The following is a 23834-nucleotide window of genomic DNA, read 5'->3' as shown; positions in this document are numbered from 1 at the left end:
AGGCTGGTCAGCGTCACCTCAGACCAAACTGATAGCCCTATACAGTGAGTATACAAGCGAATGAAAGGATAGCAGTATTTACCTCAGCTTTAGTAAAAACTTCAATGGTGTCTGCCATAACATCATCACAGACAAGCATACAAAATACAGAGTAGACAAGTAGACAGTAGACTGAAAAGTATCTAAGAAGTCAGAGTCCAATAATCTTCACTAATGACCTGGATAATGGGACAGGGCACGTCCCCAGCTAGTCAGCGGATGGTACTGAACTGGGAGCAGTAGCTGATACATTCAGAGGGACCTCAACAGGCTAGAGAAATCAACAGAGAGGAATCTCATGAAGCTCAACAAGGGGAAATGTAAGTCCTGCAACTGGGGAGGAGTACCAGCACACACTGGTTAGGGGGCAACAAGCTGGAAAGCAGCTTTACTGAGAAGGTCCTTGATGTTCTAGCATTCAACATTAATGATCCAACACCGCACCCTTGCAGAAAAGGAAAACAGCCTCCAGGGCTGCATTAAGCGAAGCACTGCAAGCAAGTCATGGGAGGTAATCCTTCTCTACTCAGGTGTGGCCTTGCCAGTGCTGAAGTGCTGTGTTCAGTGTTGGGCTCCTCAGTACAAGTAAGGTAAACAACTACTGCTAGATCTTAACTACACGTTCAAACATCTGATGGGAAGGGATGAAGAAAAACAAGCCAGACTCTTTTCAATGGTGTCCAGTGACAGGACAAGAGGCAATGGGCACAAATGTGGTGTGTTTCCCCCTCCCCACAAGACACACATGAAATTCAATTTTACATATATAATTTTTGTCCTAACTGTGAAGGTGGTCAAGCAGTGGAACAAGGTTGCCCAGAGAGGCTGTGGAGTCTCTATCCTTTGAGATATTAAAAATCTGACTAGATATGGTCCAAGGCAACCTGTTCTTAGCAATCCTGCTTGAGCAAGGGGATTAGACTAGATGGTCTCAGCCTAGACGATTCTGTGATGAGATAGGAGATTTTGTTTGAATAGGATTTGTTTCATTTTTAAGGTTAAAGTGATGATATTTTTGGTAAAGAATTTAAAGCTTAGCCATGTGTATTATGAGAATCGAGACTGAGTCTATTAACAGAGTAGTTGCAACCATTAATTCAGAACAATGATTATTATCAGTAGAGACTTTGTTGTGATCAAAATATGGAGAGTTAAAATTCCAATTCAATCTCTCTATAGCTTCACCTCCCATCAACTTAGATAGTCCCAGTGAAACCAATCCAAACAAGCCCAATTATTCATGAAGGTTACAATTTGATACTATAGTTTTAAATTACAAAGACTAGTTTTGCTGGTAGCTTTTTAATAAAAACGGTACCAATTTTAGAAAACCTAGAGATTTATTAAAAAAAGAAAAGCAAACATCTCTTTTTCTCCAATAGGCAGCCTTCCAAATGCAATACACCTCATAAAGGTGATTTCACAGTGTTACCTGGGGTGGAGAAAGTACCAAACAAAACCATTTTAAATGGTTCTTCTCTTATACTCCTTGCAGCCCCAGTTTTAGACAAACCCACCTAACCAGCAGTTGCTCTTAAGTTACTCAAAACCTCAGCAGCCTTTCAGTTTACTTTCTTCTTTTTTCTCCATATCTAATTAAGATGTCTTTACTGTCCCTTTTTGTACCCATAAAACTTCTCTCAGGTCTTCCTAATTTCTCCAAAGGTATCATGAACATTTAACCATGAAAGCTTCCCAAGAGCTGCCTGGAAAATGTAAATAGTGTAACACAGCTGCACAATGCTTTTCTTTTTGGTTCTAAAGAGCATACAAAATAATGTAATGTACTTAAAAGTCTGTGCATTTCCACCATTCAAGATTTTATTCTCAAATATCAGTAAAAGGTCCTTTTCATGTACCCAGGAATTAATAAATTCCATACTTTAACCCCTACCATGCAGAATGCTCTTAGAGAATATCTGTGTTGTTTTTTGTTTTGTTACATTACCAAGGCAGATGTTTCCATTCTGCAAGAGAGACACTAGTAATGAACTTAAAATTATTTCCCAGTGACTAGGCCACTCCCTGTCAGGCACCAAAAGGAAGAAATAGGCATTCTACTTTTTACACACACACATTCACAGCAGTGCCACAGTTAGAAACCTTCATGGCACTCTGACCCAGACAAGAAGGAAATACGAAAAAAATAAGACTCGAGACAGCAATGCACAGAACATGCAATTTCAATGTGGATCTGCAAGACTCCTTTCTTTAAAGACATCATTAAAACTACCACAAAACTTGTTGGAAGGGGTCAGGCAGCCCTACTTTTTTCTATTACCTTTCTATTAATTTTTTAAAGCCCTATATGCTCCAGAACTACTGCAAGATTCTCCTCCACTACTTTAGATTCCTGAAAAAGTTTGTAAGCACCCTACACTCCCCTTTACCTCTGGCAATGACCTATCTTGGTCATGTTTACCTAGTTTAACAGTTTTTGCTTTAATTAGGATTGCACAGGAAGACCATTCAGACAGTGAAACATACTATCACTTTGCTGTTTCTTACCAATTCTCATTTTACTCAAAAGTTGTTACAGGTACGACTGAACTCTAGGATATTAAGCAGCTTAAGATCTCCTGTTTTTGTATATTGTTTCCTGAAGTTCAGTTTGATTGAAGTAACCATGTTTGGATGTCTTTGAAGCATCCCACAATAATGTTTATACTTTGAGGCTCCATATGTGGTCACAAAACAGCATGTGGCAAAAAGATTCAGATACTTTAAACTCATAGGGATCGTCATTCATTAACAAAGAGAGACAGTATGTACCCAAAGGTCATGAAATAATAGAAGTATTAATATACACTTGAAATTTTTTAATATGCACAATTAAAATTCAACATGACGGGTCACCATTTTCACACTTGTAAATGATGATCATTTCCTTCTATAACAATTTATGTAACATAGTAAAAGCACGCAACAACCTTTAAGTTATGTTCTGTCCTAAACACTGGGATAATTCCAGAGTATGCTTTACACAAAGTTGTTTTGCTATAGCACTTTATGCCTCTTCGTATTTCCCTTAGTTCTGTAGTTAACAACGCTAGTTACTGTGCAAGCTCAGAATATACATTTAGATATCAAGGTATAAAAATAAGTATCTATAAACAACTAAATACTCTTTGTTGAAAGTATTTGCATACCAGTTGATTTTTGCCACTTACCTGAGTGTCTTTCCACCTGGTAATAAAGCTGTTCTCTATATCCATTTGTTTGACCTGGTCTTCATTTATCTGTTTAAAATAGATCATTTTTGTTCAGTTAATAATTATAAGCTAGTATAAAAATTATAACACTAGCAAACACTATTTCAATGTAATAAACTAATAAATACAAATACAAGAGGAATAACAATTACTAACAGTACAAATAATCATGCTCATATAGAAGCAGCTGTGCCAAATAATCAGAAAGATGGGATCATTACGACAAACTTTACCAAATACACATTAGCAGAGAGAGGATTCCATTAAAAACTGCCACACAGAATGTTACAGTGACACAGTACACTCTAAACCAAAAAGGCTATGACAAATTGCTTCTAGTAGTATCTTTTCAATCCAGTTGGATTCAATATTCTTTTGGTTCCTTCAAGGCCCAAGGACCCCAACACTGTTTTCTCTAAAATCCTCACTATAATCACAGCTCAGAGACTCAGTTCTTCCATGCTTCAGTTCTGACCATGGCTATAAAAATTGAACCGAATTATTACTTTTAATAGTTATCATCTCAAAATTTCCTTAAGATTGTCAGCAGTGTCAGCAAGAAAAGCGTGCACCATTCTGGAAAATGGTATCTCAGAGCAATCCTATAAATATAGACATTCCTACACAGACTAAGCTATCTAGAAAATGAAATTTAAAGCAGGCAATTAACCATGTCCACTGAATTAGAGTTCAACATCCCTGCAACTCCTCATACAGTATAACCAATACCAGACTCTGTCTAACTTTAAGGAGATTTCTGTATTTTAGCATGTCTAATAGCAGAGCAGTCAGGCTACTTTCAATAAAGATACCTACATCAAAAAGTTGCACATAGTTTTTAATTAGATCTTCAATTACATTGACTTCTTCACTAGTCTGGCCTTTAGTTTGAAATAAGCATGAAGAAAACACCATGGCTAGATTGTGAGGGTTCATATGATTGATTTCAGAACATTTCTGCACCCTGTTGAAGGAAAAATAAATATATTTAGAAGGTTCCATTGTTCCTTTGGTTGTCTAAGGATTCTCTACAGAACATGGAGTGCATTTCAAAAAGAATTATCTACAATAAATGAAATTAAATAGCGTTTATATATATATATATATATATATTTACCTCTTTATATTCTTTCATCTTATTACAGAAATGAAAATACGTACTTTCTATCTGCACCTTAAGTGAGATTAAAATTATTTGCTGCACTATGATATATAAGTATACCCTACAAATCAATCATCTCAGATCGAACAAACCATGGAAACAAACGAGATCATTTTTACTTTCCATACTTATGTAAAGTTCTCATACTAGTTCTATGATTTACATAACATGTCCTCTTTTGGAAGCAAATACAGAATTTTGGCTTTTATACAGATGAATACAAACTACTTTCAGAACATATTTAACAGAATATTAACATCTGAACTGAATATGTTTAGAAACATCATTAATCACAATACTTACTATAATCTTTATCCCAATAGCAGTACCGATCAATTTAGTAACTGTATAAATAGTTTTAAAGGATGTCCCCTACGTAACGCCTCTACTTTTGACCACAGTAAATAGAAGCTTCTTCATATTATGCACCCACTACACTTTACCAGAAAAATAATTTGACTTGTAATGACCATTCCTACTTAACAATGCAAAACTCTGCATTTAACTCTACAAAATCATCCAACTCACACTATTTTTATATATTTGCTACTGCTTATTTGATCTAGGAGTAGGAGAAGACCTTTGTTGTTTAAACAACTCTGTATTTTGGATATTCTCCACAAATACCTCAAGTGGCAAAATGAAGCAGTGATGAAATATCTGAAGGACAGCTACATCTCAAAATTACCATTTGCAATGTAGATTGTAGAGAAGGACGTTTCCCCTGAAAAAAAAATCTTTTAATCTCAAAAGCCATTTGCAACAATCCTCTGGAAGGCTAGCAGATGGGATCAAATGAATTCACCTAAAGAAGATTCATCAAAAGTTACGCTGCTCAGACACAAATACAGGCAGCTTTCTACCACTGTAAGGCATTCCCATCCCAGTACAGCTACCTATTACTAAAAACACAACTGAAGAAAAACACATTATAAATCAAAGGCTATTAAATATAATTAATCATCACAACAACTTAAGCTCTTGACACTTACTAGTTGATGAAACAATCCAAATTTAATTCTTGGTAGAGTTATACTGAGAACACGTTACAGAAATTTCTCTGCTACATTCTATCATTTGAATTTACCTGTAAAGATGTTCAATTAATGCAGCCAAAGTTGCCTTATTGACTGGTGGAAGCGTCCGAATGAAAGCTCCATACTTCCTCACACGTTCCTTTTCATTCTGCATATCTGCCAAAAAATAATAATCCCTGAGCATTAATAACGACGTACACCAAAAACCACCAACACTTCTCATTAACTGTATCTGCACCATCTAGTCATTTAAAATTAGCTTATCATTCAACCTTTTCTTCATGAAGACTATACTGACAACCTACTACTAACAAAGTCTAATATTATACACTAGATCAAGGAAATAGTATCAGCAATAAGACACAGTTCTATATTTAAGCATGAGTTCCTGCAGTTTAAGGCTAAATTCCAGGAAAGTAATTGCTTTTCCCTCTCAAAGGATGTTTAACTTTGCAGTTTGTGTGTGTACATGTATGCATGCACACATACATACATACTTTAAGAGTGCCCAGAGGTAAGAAACTAAAATACCTTTTCATCTTTTTATTTTTATTGAAGAAATGTCTCAAGTTCCGAAGTAGTTTACAGATCTAAATATGTAAGACTGGTAAGAGGATAGCAAAGGAGAGGGAGCAGTAACAACTTTGTACAAAGCTACATAGGTGAAACAGTAGTAGACACAAGGATAGAAATTCCAGTCTTGAGAATTAGCATTTGAGACACAGACACAGCTCCGTACTTTTAAGTTAAGTCTGCCGCTCTGTGTTGTGTTGAGCACAGAGGCTACAGAGAATAATCCTAACTGGGACAATTGCAAAGTTTATGTAATGCTTTTTAATTTATTTTTAACATTTTCTTCTCTGTCCCTTATTTCTCTCAGGTTTCTGAAAAGAAAAACTGAGAAACTCCTCATCTGTTCCAGTTGATTGCTAGCACTCTCCAAAAACAACCGAATGAACCATATTTGATTTATTGGGTAACAGGAGTCTACTTCAGCCAAACTGTAAATATTTTTCTCTGCTACAAACGTTTTGCAGATTGTCCAACAATACAAATAATTAGTAAAACCCCCAGATTTTATAATGAATATTTACAACGAACCTCTCTTGTATTCAGTGTTACTGCAAATATTACCTAATGCAGAAATCCAGAATGGATAAAGTTCTTTAGTGAGAAGAGCATCATCTATTTGAGAAAGAAAACTTTTCAATACATCAGTCACATCTTCAAGCTGATGTTTCCCAGCTCTTAGTTTAACACTCCTTGCATCTTTTTTGAAACTTTCCAGAAGTTCAGCCACATTAGAAGAATTGCCATTCTTGAGGTATATCTTCTTGCTCCCTAAACCTAGGTTACAGAAATACAGGACAGAAAAATAAAGAAGTATCTGTAAAATTGAGTATTCTTTTAGAAATTCCAAACCTTATTACGTGGCTGTCAACAGATCACATCTCCTACTAGTATCTTTCTGACCCTTTCCACATACATACTTTGTTAGAGAAAACACTGCCAAGTCTGCTTATAACCAACCAGACATCTTTGTAAATATACACATCATAAAATTAAGCAAGCCTGGGATCACAGTTTCAGGAATGCTTTACAGGCTGTTCAAAACCCCAGGTCTCTTACTGACTTCCTAAATCAGTGGTTTGAAAAGGCACGATAAAGGAGAGAAGTTTTGATGGCTGGTATTGCATCTACACAAGCAACATGAATCCTTTCATTATCAGTACTCCCACTATTTTATTCCCCTACCGATCAGCTCAGCTTTGGACTCAGTATTGTATTCATCCAACCTGACACACTTCTCTATTAAAAGGCTCAAGATAAGAAGAAACTATTCCTGTTTTCCGATTTTCCTCAGGTTAAGGAAGATACCGGGCAGACAGTATTCTTGTATTTAATGACTGAAAACACCAAAGCCAACTTTAAAAAATAATTAAATAAAATTAATATCTTATAAATTAATTAAATAAAAATATAGTCTAAAACAGTCAAGTTTACCTTCAGTTATTGCATATGGCATGTGGAAACTTGACATAGATGTGTATTCCCATTCTTTCACTCTGTTTCTCTTTTTCCTGCCTTCCCCACACTTGAAAAAAAGAATCATTTCATAGAAAATTCTGTTTTCCCTATGTATTCGTCAAATGCAGCATTCTGTTGAAACCTGTGAAATCAAGTCTTACGTTCTTGCAATTCACCCTTCCTGTGATGTCCACAAGCACTATCATTTGATACCACCCTTGTGTTCATATTGTCAGGAACAGCTGTGGAACCTGATAGTGTCAGTCACCTGCAGGCCACAACTGAAGACAGAGCTTTGATTCTGACAAAAACATGTACATCTACAAGTAATGCATACATACAACTCCTTCAACTTTCAAATGAAAACTGTAACACTCATTAACCCTGATCCTGGGAAAGGAGGAGGGGGGGAAGGGAAGGAATCTATAGATGAAGATTTACCTCGTTTAAAAAAAAAAAAATCAGGAAATTGAATTTTAATCTAGAGCATACACTAGCAATATTCTGATTGGGGGGCACCATTACCCTGCTTTAACAACATTTCTGTGCATGAAACAGCATAAATTATAGTTAGAATAATTCCTATTGCTAATAATTAAAAAATTAAAATAATAAATAATAATAAAATATAATAAAAATAATTAAAAAATAATGTAGCAAACGCTTTTTGTTTTTTGCGCATGTTTTTGACAACAGCTGCAACCCAAACAACTATTTACCATAATGCAGTGTTGCCACGTTAAAAAGTTATTTAGTTAGATTTCAACCAATGAAACATAAATTAGGCCTGTTCATACTGACAGGGGTTACAGACACATTTATCCTGAAGACAGGTTTGTACAGGGTTGGTATGTATTTAGTATTTCACGAGATAACTTATTAAATTGCAGCAGTAAAAACAACACTGACACTATCTACATATGATCTAATGCTATGAAAAGTTATGCTGGCAATATTTACTGAAGCAAAAACAACTCCTTAGGCTCCTATCCTGAAAAAACAGCAGCCTTAATACTGAACATGATTTCACAGTTACTATCAGTTTTCCGGAGTTTATGATCAGGCCATTTCTGTTCCTGCTTTGCAAAGCTTATTTGTAGGGCTGAGGTGCTCTGCACTGAGACATGGGAGCCAAAAGCTGAGCTACATCAGATAACGTCATCAATTTTAAGACTACAAACGTGTCCGTGAGTGAGATTTCTCAAGTTGTACTTCCACACACTGCCTATTCTCAGATGCATGGTACTGTACTTCACCGTCAGATCAAGGAATGGTGGGCTAACAGGGGATATGGTTTTACTTTGGGTAATACGTGAACTTATTCAAAAAGATCTGAAGGTGCTGTGGTATAGGTATTATGCAAATGATATTAGGTTGAATAAAAACTACTATACTTACCATACTGTGTAACAAATGCTATACAGCTGTTCACTATAATAGAACATCATTTTTGCTGAGCTGCTGATCTTGTAACGCATTACCATCTGTACCTGCTGCTTTTTCAATTGCAGTATACCAGACCATGAAATCCAGCTTCGTATGGCCATGAATGTACAGTGTTCTGAAAAGTTTAAAAATATTTTGAATGCAGGAAAGAAAGAAAAATCTGACGTTATTCTACAACAGCACAGAAGTTGTCCAGAGAAATACTTGGAATAAGACATCAAGGCACCTTCCACCACATAGAATTGTGATGGTTGCCTATTGTTACAGCACCTTTTTCCCCAACTCCATTTGTACTAGCCGTGTCACAATAAATCATCGAGGTTTCACACAGAGACCTGTCACAGACCTTTGAAAGGACCTGAACAACATTTTAATTACTCCTCAGTCTTCCTCCTGCAACCTGCATTCATATGTCCAAGTCACAGTTAAGAAGAAAACAAAAGATTTACAGACAACTTTCAAAACTAGGAAAGACTTTTTCTGTTTCCCACCCCCCTTCTCTATAGGGTAGCTGAGACATACTGAATTTTCTTCCTTCACCTGTATTGAAAGGATCATCCTTGGGAAAATCACAGATTTAAAGAACTCGGGAACACATATGAAAAAACTAAGTTGAGGTAGAATAAATTAACACAACCCCTTAATTACTTGTTATCTCAAAGCATGGTCCCGTTCTGATTATTTAAACCTGCTACAATAACCTCCTGTTTAACCTTGTCAGAATAGCTTCTAGGTAACAGCTACAAAACTGAACAGTTTAAGAGTGCATGCTCACCCATATGCATGCATATAATCAACAACCGTTTTAAGTGTTAAAATAGCTAGCAATCTTACCAGTGGACCACTAAAGAAATGTGTGGGAAAAATTTTCCTCACCGACAATTTATTTTCTAATTAGGAAAAGTTAGGATGTTCTCCTGAATTTCAATGAAAATACTTTCCTCTAAATGTAAACAAATATTCTTTTTAATTATCTGCGGAAAAATAACTTTATATCTTGGTGAAAGAATTTCTTTTTTTCTCCTGTTTTGATTTGTATCTTTATTTTGCTTTTTCAACAATTTCCATTTTAGCATTCTTATCTTGACAGAAAATGAGAATGCAGTCAGTGCACAAACACAGACCCAAGATCTGAAGTGTCTCAGGATACACCATTCAGCAGCACAGTAAGGCACACTGAAACACTTCAGCTTCCTGAAGCCCCTTTTTAAAAAGTTTCTACTTCATGACTTTGAAGGTCATACTAATTACATATGCCTAGCTAGTAAAACTTTCAGCCTCTGTTTTCCTTTAAGAAAAATCCATAGTCTGCGTAAGCTCTCAAATTTGTACAACAAAATGAGTATGCCTAACTCCAAACGTTTTCTCAAGACCTTCAGATGGATATGAGAGTGGTTCTCAAGCAATGGCTTCCAGAAAACATCATCCTGACATACTGTGGTATTGCCATAGTCATACAAAAGAAGAAATTTAAGTTTGAGTGGAAACAGTCTGTCAATGAATGTATTCCTTCAGTTCAATTACTCACAGATCAGCAAAGGTTAAGACTGAATTAGAAGAGACTTATGTTGCTTCCCACAACAAGGCATGCACACATTATGCTTATTACTGTCTTTTTCCCCTGCAGACAGCTGTATTCACATTACAGCGTTATGCAAAAGAAGAAATGGAAGCCTGAGTAATTTTATTTTTTAATCTAGAGAGTTATGATATGTACAGGAAGTAGTGAAAATATTACCATTTCTAAAGAAAAGAGGCAATTCAAGCCGTATATCAATGAATGAGTAGTGTGGTGAACCTTCAAAGCTATTCTTAGCATATCTAGCTTTTTTTCACAGCAATATGAAAGTCTCAATCACGTGCTTGTCAATCAACTGTCATGATATACAAATTACCTAAACAGTGTCAAAAAGAACATCCTGTATTCTATAGATCTTCCCATCTACTCAATAAATCTGAAAAAAAAAAAAAAAGCAAAAAACACAACACACACTACTATCAGAACTACCCAGAGATGATGCCATCATTGTGTTCTAAAATTTGAAAAGGTGTCAAGTTAACTCATAGAGGATGAAGTTTCTTAATAATTATCAAAGAAAATTGGGGGCATCCTTTTAAGTACCAGTCCTATAGCACCGCCATATTCATGAAAGAGAAGTTGCTCTTTAAAAAAAAAGAAAAAAGAATGTGAAAGATCTTGCTGATATTGTAGAATGTGGGTTGTTCAAAGAAGGCAACTAGTTATTGTCCAAAAGTTAACTATTGCTGCCAAGTCAAAAAATTTCCAGAGTAGTCAATCACAAAAGTCAGGTAGATCAGGGAGCAATTCAGCATTTACAACACCATAAAAGAGAAGGCGGCAGAATGGGAAATAAAACTGATGCCAGACCCAGTTCAGAATTCAAAGTATTCTCAAACTGGCTTAGAAACCTCACATCAAAACTGCAGCATTTTTGTAGAAAGAAAATATACCTGTGATACATTTAAATCACAAGAACATGTAACAATGTACAAATAAATCGTTTAAGTATTCCTTTGAATTTTAACCACTTTCAGCCAAACTTAACAACACTAGAGGACACTTATTGGATCCCCATGAAACTGGAAGGTGATAATGAACAGAAAGGGCAAGTAGTTACTAGCAGAAAGTGAAAATACCCTCAAAGCACAGTGGAAGTCTTCTACAGAACTTCATAAAGTAAGACAACTTTGTAGAGTTTGCTTCTGCTGTTCATGCCAATGTCATCATCTCTTCCACAGATTTTTTTTTTGTGGACAGTAGTAAAAACGAATACATAGACTTCTCACTGAGCAAACTGAAATTATTAATATACAGTTATATTAAACACAAGGTTCCAGACTAAGCATATAAACAGAGGCTGAAGTGCACATGTCCCACGTACCACAACTGATCAGGTTAATGGTAAGAATACTTCCAGCTTACAGAAGTAATTATGTTTAAAATAATTTTTTACTGCAAAGATCTTACAAAGTTTACTTACAAGATCTACAGCCCATGAAGACTCACAACCACTTTGCACAGAAACTCTAACCTAAAATGCATTCCTGAAATATCAGCTAAACACTTCATGCATGTGCTACTTCTTCCAGTTAAAAGAAAAAAGTGCACACTTCATAAAACATTAGCAATGATGGTTACATGTGAATAATGGCAGCGTTTATTTGCTCTGTAAAGTGTGAAGCACTACCAGTCACACCTGAGAAATTCATAATTCAATTACACAAGCAAACAAGAAATCCCACCAATGCAGATTTCAGAATCTCAATGGATTGAGGGAACTAAATTGGCACAAATGGTTGCAGGAGTCAAATACCAGCTACTCCCAACATCAAAACAACTACTGTTATCTTTCAACTTTATCATGGACTTCCATCATATCTTTCTGCACTAGTAACAAGACAGAAAAAAACACACGAGCACACTTCATCCACAACAGTGCAAAGGTTGTTGTCTGATCTTCAGGCCCATCTTAACTGGCATATCCTGCAAAGTCCAGTGGTGTTAGCTATGTCAGTGTTCTATGTTGCAGAGCTTTGCATTGGGAAAGCAGGATATTAAGTGATTCCAGGTATAATTGCAGGGAGAAGCAGGGAGAAAGGCTGAGAAAACAGATATCAGCACAATCCAGTGCCCTCAGGCAAACTTCAAGTGATTCTACATCTGAATCATTGCATATTTCAAGCAAATCTATGGCTGAAAACAGAAGTACTAAAACGGTATGCACTGCAATCAAATTATATAAGAATAATCAAATTGCAACTAAACCATAGAAGTTCCAAAAATAATTAGAGATATATAACATTTGTCAGAAAATATTTCTTCAAAGGATATTAAGGACCTTATATCCAGGACATAATAGTAGAAGCACAAGTCATTTCACTCATCTGAGTCTTATGTTTTAGATATTTCTGGTTTACAGAATTTTGTGCTCATAACTGCATTTTACTCTATTGCTATCAAAGGGTTAACAAGAAATCTAATTATGAAACCATCAACATAAATTATGCCAGTTTGAAGGGAAGATTCACTATTTATAGTAAGAAAGAGCTAACTACAAGAGAATTGTAACAGGAAAAAAACCACACCACTACATGGATCAAATTATGATCTGAAAACACTCACACCTAGGTGAGCTTAAGAGATTACAGGAAAAAAATAGAACATTTGGAGTCCAATTGTCTGCACAACTATTTTTCCCTGTGGTATGGCATGGCATTGGAGAATTAGCAGTGTTTACTATATTAATATGTTTTTTAAAATGACTGTATACAGTTGTTTTCAGTGTACAGATCAAGTCAGTCTCACCTAGCGCCTGGCGAGATCATGGAGCAGATCCTCCTGGAAAGTGCACTACGGCACATGGAAAATAAGGAGGTGATTGGTGACACTCAACATGGCTTTACTAAGGGCAGATTGTGCCTGACAAATCCGGTGGCCTTCTATAATGGGGTTACAGGACTGGTGGATAGGGGAAGAGCAACTGACATAGAATATCCTGAGTTGGAAGGGACCCACAAGGACCATCAAGTCCCACTCCTGGCACCGCACAGGTCTGCCCAAAAGTTTAGACCATGCGACTAAGTGCACAGTCCAATCGCTTCTTAAATTCAGACAGGCTTGGTGCAGTGACTACTTCACTGGGGAGCCTGTTCCAGTGTGCAACACCCTCTCGGTGAAGAACCTCTTCCTGATGTCCAGCCTAAACTTCCCCTGTCTCAGCTTAACACTGTTCCCGCGAGTCCTATCACTGGTGATTACGGAGAATGGGTCACCTGCCTCTCCACTCCCCTCGCGAGGAAGTTGTAGACTGCGATGAGGTCCCCCCTCAGCCTCTTCTTCTCCAGGCTGAACAGGCCCAGTGACCTCAGCCGCTCCTCATATGTCTTCCCCTCTAGGCCCTTCACCATCTTTGTCGCCCTCCTCTGGACACTCTCCAGCAGTTTCATGTCCTTTTTGTACTGTGGTGCCCAGAACTGCACACAGTACTCGAGGTGAGACCGCACCAGCACTGAGTAGAGCAGGACAATCACTTCCCTTGACCGACTAGCGATGCCGCGCTTGATGCATCCCACGATACGGTTGGCCCTCCTGGCTGCCAGGGCACACTGCTGGCTCATATTCAACTTGCTGTCAACCACAACCCCCAGATCCCTCTCTGCGGGGCTGCTCTCCAGTGTCTCGTCGCCCAGTCTGTACATATAGCCAGGGTTGCCCCGTCTCAGGTGCAGGACCCGGCACTTGCTTTTGTTAAGCTTCATGTGGATGGTGATCGCCCAGCTCTCCATCATCTACACCTTGCAGTACCAAATCAACAGTAAAATCTGCCTATGAGTAGTTATGGATCAAATGAACATTCAGTTTATGTACCCCGTGATTTTAACAGAAGCATAACTTTACTGCTAAGTATTTCTTAGAAGTTTTTTATTATTAGATTTATGACATTACAATTATTTCAGCAGTAAGACTTGGAAATTTTATGGTTCTGTAACCACTTATTTCAGTATGCAATCATTCTTAAATGAGAAGTTTGTTACAAGTTATCCTTTCGCCTACAGTAACCAACAGAAAATGGCCAAAGAAAAAGGTGTACGATCCACAATGTATGATATCTAATTAATGACTGATACCTGGGAAAAAAAGGCATGAGGATTTTTAATAAATGGGAAGATAGACAGTGAAGTCAGTAACAAAAGCAACAGAAGAACAGTATGAGCTTCAGTAGGAAAGTTCCCAAAGGACTTCCATAATTTATTTTAATAAAATGCAGCAATATGTTTTAAGACATGAACTTTTACTTCTTTAAGGAAGAAAAAAGTTGTATATTTTTTTCCCTTCCATTTTCAAATTCTTCTTAATTCTGGAAAAACATCTTAGTTATTTTGTTTTATATTCATTCTTGACACAATGATTTTTGAGATTTTGTCATTTATCCTAGGTTTAAGAGACTAACAAATCAATGTGAGAATTGTCAATAGCTCAGTATAGATTTATCACTTAGAAGAGACTATCTATGCCAAATGGCATTATAGAATCACTGATATAAAATAACAGACAAAACCAGAAAAACCTAGGAACTATGATATATTATTTAGATGACATTGACTTCTTCTCAGAGATATTAACTAATTTACCTAGGGTTTGAAGTGGTAGGAGGAGAATTGCTGATTTTCCTTTTATATAAAAAAATGAATCTGAAGATAAAGGTGATTTGATACTTAGTCACATCCCCCCACATCCATTAAATTTCTCATCACTAGAGGATGCAATATCATGCAACTGTGATGAACACATGGATACTTTTGGAATAATATCCTAAACAAGAATCAGTATACCAAGGCTCATATACCATATGGCTTTTAATGGTTAAGATAACAAACGTTACACATTTATATTTTTAGGGCAGATTTCAGTGAAGAAAAATTCAACGTATTCATAGTCACCATAAATCAGTCAGTGCCCTTGTTGTAATTATTTTCAAATAGATCACAATTTCTATTAGAAGAGTTCAGGGAAAAAACTATCCTCACTTGACAGAAATATTGCAATGAAAGAAATAATAAAATCTCTTGGAACTTGAAGTTTTGCTCTGCACTGGTATCTGTGAAATCAGATACATGGTTTGTATTCATCTGTTGGACTGAACCTTGAGTATAGGACACCTCAGGTTCCCTAGTTGGCTTGTGTAGCTCAATGCTGAAACCTTTCAAATCGCTTCTTGGAGAGAACAGATGCATCAACCAGGAAAAAGTGTTTGTTTCTGATTTACATCACCTTACTGAATTCTGAAACTTAAACAGTATCTTAGGAGGAATTAAAATTCAGAACACACAATTTACAATAAGTTTCTCTAACAAGTTTATCTCATTCTAAATAGACGTCAAAGGCATCTGATTTTTGTGTTTCCTCAGAGAGGCAAGCAATCTTCCTTTAATAACCTATTATCAACTGTTCAGAAGACTGTGTAAACAATGCACCATTTCCTACACAAATGCTTGCAATACATCTTTGAAATAAGAACACCTAGTACAAAATAAGAATTATTTTCAATAACTTAACTTCCAGCTTTAAATTAGTATCCATATATGATGGGTTCATATGATACTTCATATATGAAGTGAAATACTGCACTTCACTTCAAGTTTCAGCATCCCATATCACAATATTTGATAGAGTTATCTCAGCAGAATACTAAGACCTACTTGGAGGCAGACATAGATCATGTTTACCTCTCAAGTATGTTTTTTCTGGCTAACATGCTGCTAAGTGAGATCAGGCTTTACAATAAGACTAACCAGGGAACTCACACATACCCTCTTGATTCTGATCTGCACAGATTTAAGCTTGAGCGCGCAATAAAAAAAAACCTAAGAAATGATAAATTCTCCAAAGAGTTACCCCTTCTTTACAAATGCTCCAGAGTACCCTTTCTTTACATGGTAAAAGAAGTTAGGTCCTTTTGAAGACACCATTATTGGCAAACTAATCTGAACGGGAATAATTTTATCAGTAGGAAAACTGCATTTAATTAAGCAGTACTTGTTAGCACTTCCTGACATGGGCATAAAACTTAATTAATACACAAAGCCTTTCACTCATTTAAAAAGTCTTCAAATTTATTCTCTCTAACAACTGAAAGGGAAAAAGCTCCATGACTGATCAGCAAGAATTTTAAGACATCAATATAAAAGTAGATCAAAGCTTTATTCAGATGGGAAGCTTACCTTCCTTTTTCAACAAGGAGGAGGACATCTATTTTTTCTCCATTTTGCATCACGCTACTGATTGCTGAAAACAAAGCACACACACATTCAGATGATATACAAATGTATACACAGACATTTTCAAAATGATCTTCAGTGACAAAAGGAGCATCAAATTCTTAAATATTTCAAATATAGAATGCTGCTTGATAATAGGAGCAATATTCCAAAAAAGACCATAATACGATCAAATTTACAGGAAAAAGCAATGCAGAAAATGATAAAGGTTAAACAGGTACTTTTTAATGTGAAAACATACTTGCACTAAAATTAAAACTTGTTAAGATGAGTTTTATAGGACATGACTCAAAAGTAATAGGGATTTTTGAATCCTTTGATTTGCATACTTATAGCTGAGGTATTTACAGTAACGTAACTTAGAGAAAATTCAAGTACACTGTGGAGATCACTGCCACCCTTCTTGACATTATTTTATGCTATTTCTACTAAAATAAATAAAAATAAAAACCACTTCTGTGCCCTGTAAAACAACTATGTTATACATAATAGGGACAATACATCTGGGTAGTTTTCCCTAACAGTTCTTGTGAAACTGTATCACAATGCACTATACTAAAAAAGGTAAATGAATTAAGTTAAAACTTTGAAAAGGCTTGAAAAATCCTTTCAATGTTTAGATTTTATAGATCATCCACATTTTATCTCAACTAGCCCCAAGACAGTAAAGTCGTAAACATCAGTGAAGCTCAACAAACATTCTGGTGTACGTCACACAATTTTATCACACTCCTGTCCTTATTTATATGTAATGAGTCAAAAAAAATCGAGAAGATAAATGACTATTTCCACTGACGATTCATTATTTTGCATGTTTCAGTTACACAAGTCAGCCTTCTTAACAGCAGAGCAGCTTTATTTTGGGGAAAACAAAAATCAGAGAAAACCAGAGAAAAGATAAGAGTATCAGTATATAATTTTTCCAAGAATAACAACTGTTATACTACTATTGCCTAATAATAAAACACAAGCAAACAGGATCTTCAACCAAAAGCTAAATATTTGTGTTGTTTCTCAGATTGGTTGCTGACTTGGTTGCAGATTTGGTTGCTCATATGATTTTAAGGGTAGGACCAAAAGTAATAACAGAAATAATTCTCTTACTGCCTTTTAATTCTGAATCAAGATTTTAAAGAACATTCACTAGTTGAAAAAAGACAGATAAAGGCACAAGAGTATTCCTGATTAAAGATCACCTTCATGTAGTTAATCATAGCAAAAGTAAGGCGGCAGTAAATAAACAGTAGAAGCCCAATAGTATTTAGGCAAGTTCCTTCAAAAGAGTCCACAATTTGACGCCATTTGCAAAGAGTATCATCAAGAAAAAGCTAAATTAGCTTCCTTGTCTATGTTAGATTAATATAAAATCTCAGTTTATTTTTACTTTCTCATATAACATAGGAAACATTCCCTTGCTCAATATAAAAGGAACTAAGGCAGATACACTTAAAGAGGATTCAAAACAATTACAGATATTGATATAAAAATGGTCATAGAAGACCATTTGTATAAATATTATCTTTTCCATGTCACGATATTGAACAAAATATTTTTAGTCTCCGAAAAAAAAAAAAGTCTATTAGTCTGTGAAATACTGCACCAAGAGAATTACAATTTTTTCCAGTGTATTTGAGTATTTTAAAACTAGGCCTGTCAATCATCTCAAGAAGATATTCTGCAGTTAGCAAGTCTGCAGTGTCAAAAATATGAGACAATCCCAAAAGGTCATACATTACTATTCAACTCTGTACTGTTGTAAGAAAGATACTGCTGCAACTGGAACAAGAACTGTCTTCATTCATTATGAACCCATGAAAATCTCTAGCATATGCCACTAAGTAGGGGAAAAAATAAAAACAAAAATCCAAGACCGAACTTCACCAACACCATATTTAGATGAGAGTTGGGAGAGCATCTGACTCATGCAAAGGATTGTTTGGTGAGCTCCCTAATGTTCATGATTTTAAAATGTAACAGAAATGTCTTTAACAGTAGAACATTTCCTGAATTCTAAATATTAACCAAAATTCTTACTTAGTTCTTGCAGCCTCCTTAGATATATGGAATCTTCTTGAGCGTTCTCCATTTCAAGACGAAAGTAAAGGCTCGACTTCTCTATAGCAAACCAGCCTTTTCTCCACTGATCCAGGCTATGGCAATCTTTGTAGTACAGTTGGCCAATCAGGTCACAGTCTCTCTCTAGGAAGCATTCAGCCACAGGGGGAACAAAATGCTACCAAACAAAACAGGGTGAGTCAGATGTAGAAAAAAAACTCTTCCCCTAAAAAAAATAGATACTGCAAACCTATAAGCTTGAAAGATGAAAGCTGCATTAAAGACTGTTGGGTTTATCATTTGTAAAACTGTATATATATTAACTTTAAACAATAAAATCAGGTATAGCACATTTTTTTCCATTCACACTCCACTATCCAAACATTTTTACTTTTTAAACTACGTTTAAGTAGTAACATAACTGTTAACATTAGGTACTGTAACAAATACTGTACTGTTTTATGAGTTGTGTTTCAGCAAACAAAAGAACAGAATGGCAAGCACGAACAACTTAACTGAAATAAATTCATATGGTACATGCCACACTAGTGCACCTTTAAGATGTTCTTAAGGTCAGCATTAAAATGTTTCAATTCTTTTTCCATTTTACTGTATTATCTTGTTTCAAACATTAAATCACAGAAGTTACTTCTTCCTGCTGCACAAGAAACCATCACACACAAGATAGACCAGTGTTCATCAAGAATGGCTTCTCAGAGGATTTTAAGCTAACAATGAAACTTTATTCTTTGTGCAAAAGCTCCTGGCCTTCCTGGCCTGGAAAAGATAATTATCAGTATTACCTTAGCTATCGCCCAAGTCCATTTTCTTTGTGAATATGCAGTTTCAGCTCCAAACAGAAAAACACGTTCTGACATTAAATAGATTTCAAAGGTAAAGATGTCCCTGAAGCAAGCAGAAGGAAAAAAGCAGCTGTATTTAGTCTTCATAATAGTAGACACACACAAGTTCCATTTCTCTCTAGTTCCTATTACATTATTTCATACCTATGGAATGGAAACAATTTCTCCTCCAATCTTACATGTACAACCCAGTTAGTAACAGACTATTTTATAACAAAACACGATCTAAGTATTTCTCAGGTCAAAAAAATTTAGAGGCTACTGAGTAACATGTTTTTCAGTAACTCTAAAATTAATGAAAATGCTTTAACATAGTCATAAAAAACCAGAGGGAACTTTTTTGCTTTTTAATTTCCATGTGATCTCAATGAGTATATTGTTGTGATGTATTCAAAATTATCTGTATACATTTGATATAAGCAGACCAATACACTGAATATGAAGTTGCAAATAAGTTATCACAGAATCATACAAAATGTTGGTTGAAAGGGTCTACTAGATGCTATTTGGTCTAATCTTCTGCTACAAGTGGGACTATCATTAACCATAAATCAGACCAGCAATGGTTTTGTCTAGCCAAGCCTTGAAAAACTTCAGGGATAGAAACTTTCCTGTTTCTCTTGATCACCACCCTTCTAATGAAGAGGCTTTTCCTACCATCCTGCCTGAACCTCCTGGGATGTAGCTGCTGCCAGTCCTTGTACCACCTGCCACCACCAAGAAGAGTTTGGTTCTGTCATGTTTATGACTACCATTTGAAGGTGCTGTAACTCGTAATAAAAATTAAAAACAAACAAACAAACCAACACTACCACTATTTAAAATGGATGGACCCTGTTTTTTCCATTTTTAACTGCCAAATAATAAGTACAGTTAAAAGAAGAGAAAGAGAACCATTTGAAACTGTGGTGGAATTTGCAAAGTTGTTGGACTCAATTTTTAACACATAAATTATGGTTATGGTGCCAAAATTTTTTAGCATGACTTCCTCTGTGACCTTTCCCCCTAAAATCCAAACAAATGGAGCATGCTTTTCCCTTTCAATACTGGAGACTGAGGTTTGTCTAAATCTGGAGAACTGACCATAGATCAGTTCTTTCATTTGCAATGACTACTTTGGAAATGACACGTAAGTACTTGATTCTGACTAGTAAAATAGTCCTTTTAAGGACAGAATGTTTCAGTATACAAAATATCTCAGTTAACAAAATAACTTAGGGAAGCCTCTCATGAAACTACTCAATCTCAGATAAAGCACATCAGGAGATGAGTCATTCCCTAAAAGTGAAGTATTCTGCCAACAAGTTTTTTTTATTTAGGTATTATCCTGAAGTGGAACCATTTGCAGATATAGCAAGAAATACGTTAGATTACATTATGGAAAAATAAAGTAGTATTTGTATTTATTTTTCTGGATTTCACAAAGCTATGCTACAACAGAGCACTGATGACCACTTCCATTGTACTTCATAGCATGTTGAGGCATAACCATTTTTCAGGATCTTTCCCCCCTGCACACTATCTCTGTAGTAGCTAAGGTCCTTCCTTCCCTTATCCTTTCTAGAAACTTTCTGAATAGATTGCTTTTGTTGCAGACACTTTTGCTTTATAGTTCCAAACATTCCTGTATTATACGATAGAAAGATCTTGTTATTTTACACACATACACAAATTTAAAAAGTATTATGGAGTTTAAGACAGATCCCAAGTACAAATTAAAGCATTGGTTTCAACAAACACGTTGCCCTGATCAATCTTGATCATTGGGATGCAAATCTGAATCCGTGTGATGTTTTTAAACATACGAATGGAATGTGCAAGAGTTATAAAAGAAAAACAAGACCATCAAAAAAGTTATTTTCAAAGTAACTTCGTGTTCAACAGTTAAATTATTGTCCTCAACTGTAGAACAACAAATGGGTTTTGAAGGCTGATAGATCTGTGACTAAAACTGAAAGAATTGTGGAGAACTGCAACATTATTATCAGAAATAAAGCAAAAGTTTTGGCTTGAGGCATAGGTCAATCCCAGAAAGAAAAATGAGCACTAATTGTTCAATTTATCATCGTGTAACCTTTTAAGCACTGAGAATATGCATTACAGTTTTAATAAGAAACAGATGTATCTAATTTACGCTGCCCTTTTAAATTACCCTAACATTTTCATTACATCACTATAAAAAATAAACAATACTACTTAGCACTTATTTCTTGAAGTCAATATAACTTCAAACTTCCCTTTTTATTTTTTTTTCTCTCTAAATTGCGTGTTCAAAATTCAAGAACAAATGAAAAGCACTGAAAACAGCATCTTGAAATACCTACGTTTATTTACTGAATTATTAATTTTGGAACCTACCCTCTATTTAAAAAGAAGTCTGACTTGTGCACTACAAGACAGATAACTTCGCTGATGTCAAGCATACCATTAGGAGTTGTAGTTTTATCATTTTCATAGTAGCTCAGAAAGCCACTTTCTAAAGTGCACCATCTTTTGTTGCAATCTGTGAATAAAGAAATAATAGAAAATTCAGTTGGTTTAATAAAAAAACATTGCCTCTTTTATAGAATTTGCCTCAAAGTATACATAGCTCTATTATGACAGAAGTACATCTATGATGAAATCTCAGTCTCACGAACTTCAGTGGGCCAGGAATTCGAATTCTGTGTTGATACTATTTAGCCTATAGGAATTCTAGCATACAGTAGTTTAAGAAAATATTTTGAAATACTATACTATAAAATTTCAAGTGTCATACATGCTAAAACTTATATCCATTGCACACTACAAGGATAACAAAAGAAAACACTATCAGAAGTTATGTTATTTAACATTGTTAAAATACTTCAGAAAATATACTACCAAGATAGTATAAGATATCAAATTGAAGAACAGACAATCCTTTCAAGGTAGATCAGCAGCTGAGCTCAATTCTCTCCTACTGCAGGTCCAAGAGACACACAGTAGTGAAATTGTACAGAATGTGTGCCTAGATACTGGGCTAAATAAAAGGAAACACAATAGACAGGTAGCAGCTACAACTATAGCAGGATGGCACATTCACATTAGAATGAGTTGGAAATCTCTGCTGTTGCTATTCTCACGTGTACCTGGCAAGAGTAAATTCATTTAAGCAACAATGCAATTTGCAGGATGCTAATATTCATACAATGTGTTCAACATGTAACAACACAGATGCTGAGCATGGTTAAATTACCTACTTAAGAATTCTATCTTCACATAACTTTGAACTAGGTATATTAGAGGATCCAGAAATTGCCACTTACACTTTTCTAAAGAAAATTACACAAGGTGTATCAAAAAAGAAATCTGCAGAACAACTTAAAAGCGTTATTCAACATATTTGAGTCTAAGTGTTTACTACCTCTTGTGAACCTGAACTATGAATACAGAATATGAAATAGAATATTAATGACTGTTTTCTACTCAGTATATTAACTCATTCTAGGTAACATCTTGTTCTTAGAAAATAAATTGAGGTACATCTATTCTCAACAGTGTAAAGAAGCAGGACCTAAGCAAAAATACTGCTAATTTCTACAGTCATAAAACCTCTGTAGAGCTCCAAATATTCCAATAACGTATTCATGATAATTTGGTAAAATAGAAAAGATTTAGAAAATAGAAAATAATAGAATATTTAGAAAATAGAAAAGAAAAAATATCATGAACAAAAAAAAAAAACAAACGACAGTTCTAATTAGCCAATACTTACTTGGTATGTTGTCTGGTATTTCATCCAATTAGTTTATCTGTTATTTGCTGAGTCATACATGTTTTGGGCACTATTAGTATTTATTGAATATCATGCTTTTTATCTATATTGTAAATACGCATATTAAACACTAAAGCATAAATAAGTTTGAGTACTTGAAGATGTATAGGTTTACAGGAGCTGAGCACAAAACTGGGTTTGATTGTTCAGGATTTTTTGATCCCCAGGTTTCCTTCCCTCATTCCCTTCCCTAAAGTATGCCCATTCTACAAAATAGCTCACTGCTTCAATATTGGAAAACTGTTCAACTCTCAAGGATAATTTTGGAACACTATGGTTTTTAATAGGGATCAGTACAAACTTTTACATTAAAAACAGAAGCAGAAAAATCGAACTCAGGCCAAATTACTAACCTTTATTTTTTTGATGTATTGCCTTGGAATAGCAACAATGTTT

General features: G+C 35.4%; 1 protein-coding gene across 1 annotated transcript in view; it reads right to left on the bottom strand.

Moving 5' to 3' along the window:
- ARAP2 (ArfGAP with RhoGAP domain, ankyrin repeat and PH domain 2) overlaps positions 1 to 23834 on the bottom strand; it is a 128857-nt gene that overhangs the window by 38949 nt on the left and 66074 nt on the right. Inside the window, 10 exon segments of the mRNA XM_040555449.1 lie at positions 3210 to 3278; positions 4068 to 4215; positions 5501 to 5606; positions 6585 to 6797; positions 8877 to 8918; positions 8921 to 9039; positions 16668 to 16731; positions 18759 to 18957; positions 19583 to 19685; positions 22001 to 22145. Of these exon segments, the coding sequence (XP_040411383.1) occupies positions 3210 to 3278; positions 4068 to 4215; positions 5501 to 5606; positions 6585 to 6797; positions 8877 to 8918; positions 8921 to 9039; positions 16668 to 16731; positions 18759 to 18957; positions 19583 to 19685; positions 22001 to 22145 (1208 nt within the window).

The sequence above is a fragment of the Cygnus olor genome, chromosome 4 (assembly GCF_009769625.2).
Source record: "Cygnus olor isolate bCygOlo1 chromosome 4, bCygOlo1.pri.v2, whole genome shotgun sequence".
Classification (NCBI taxonomy): domain Eukaryota; kingdom Metazoa; phylum Chordata; class Aves; order Anseriformes; family Anatidae; genus Cygnus; species Cygnus olor.
The sequence above is the reverse complement of the archived record's forward strand: the minus strand, read 5'-3'. Positions and strand labels throughout refer to the sequence as shown.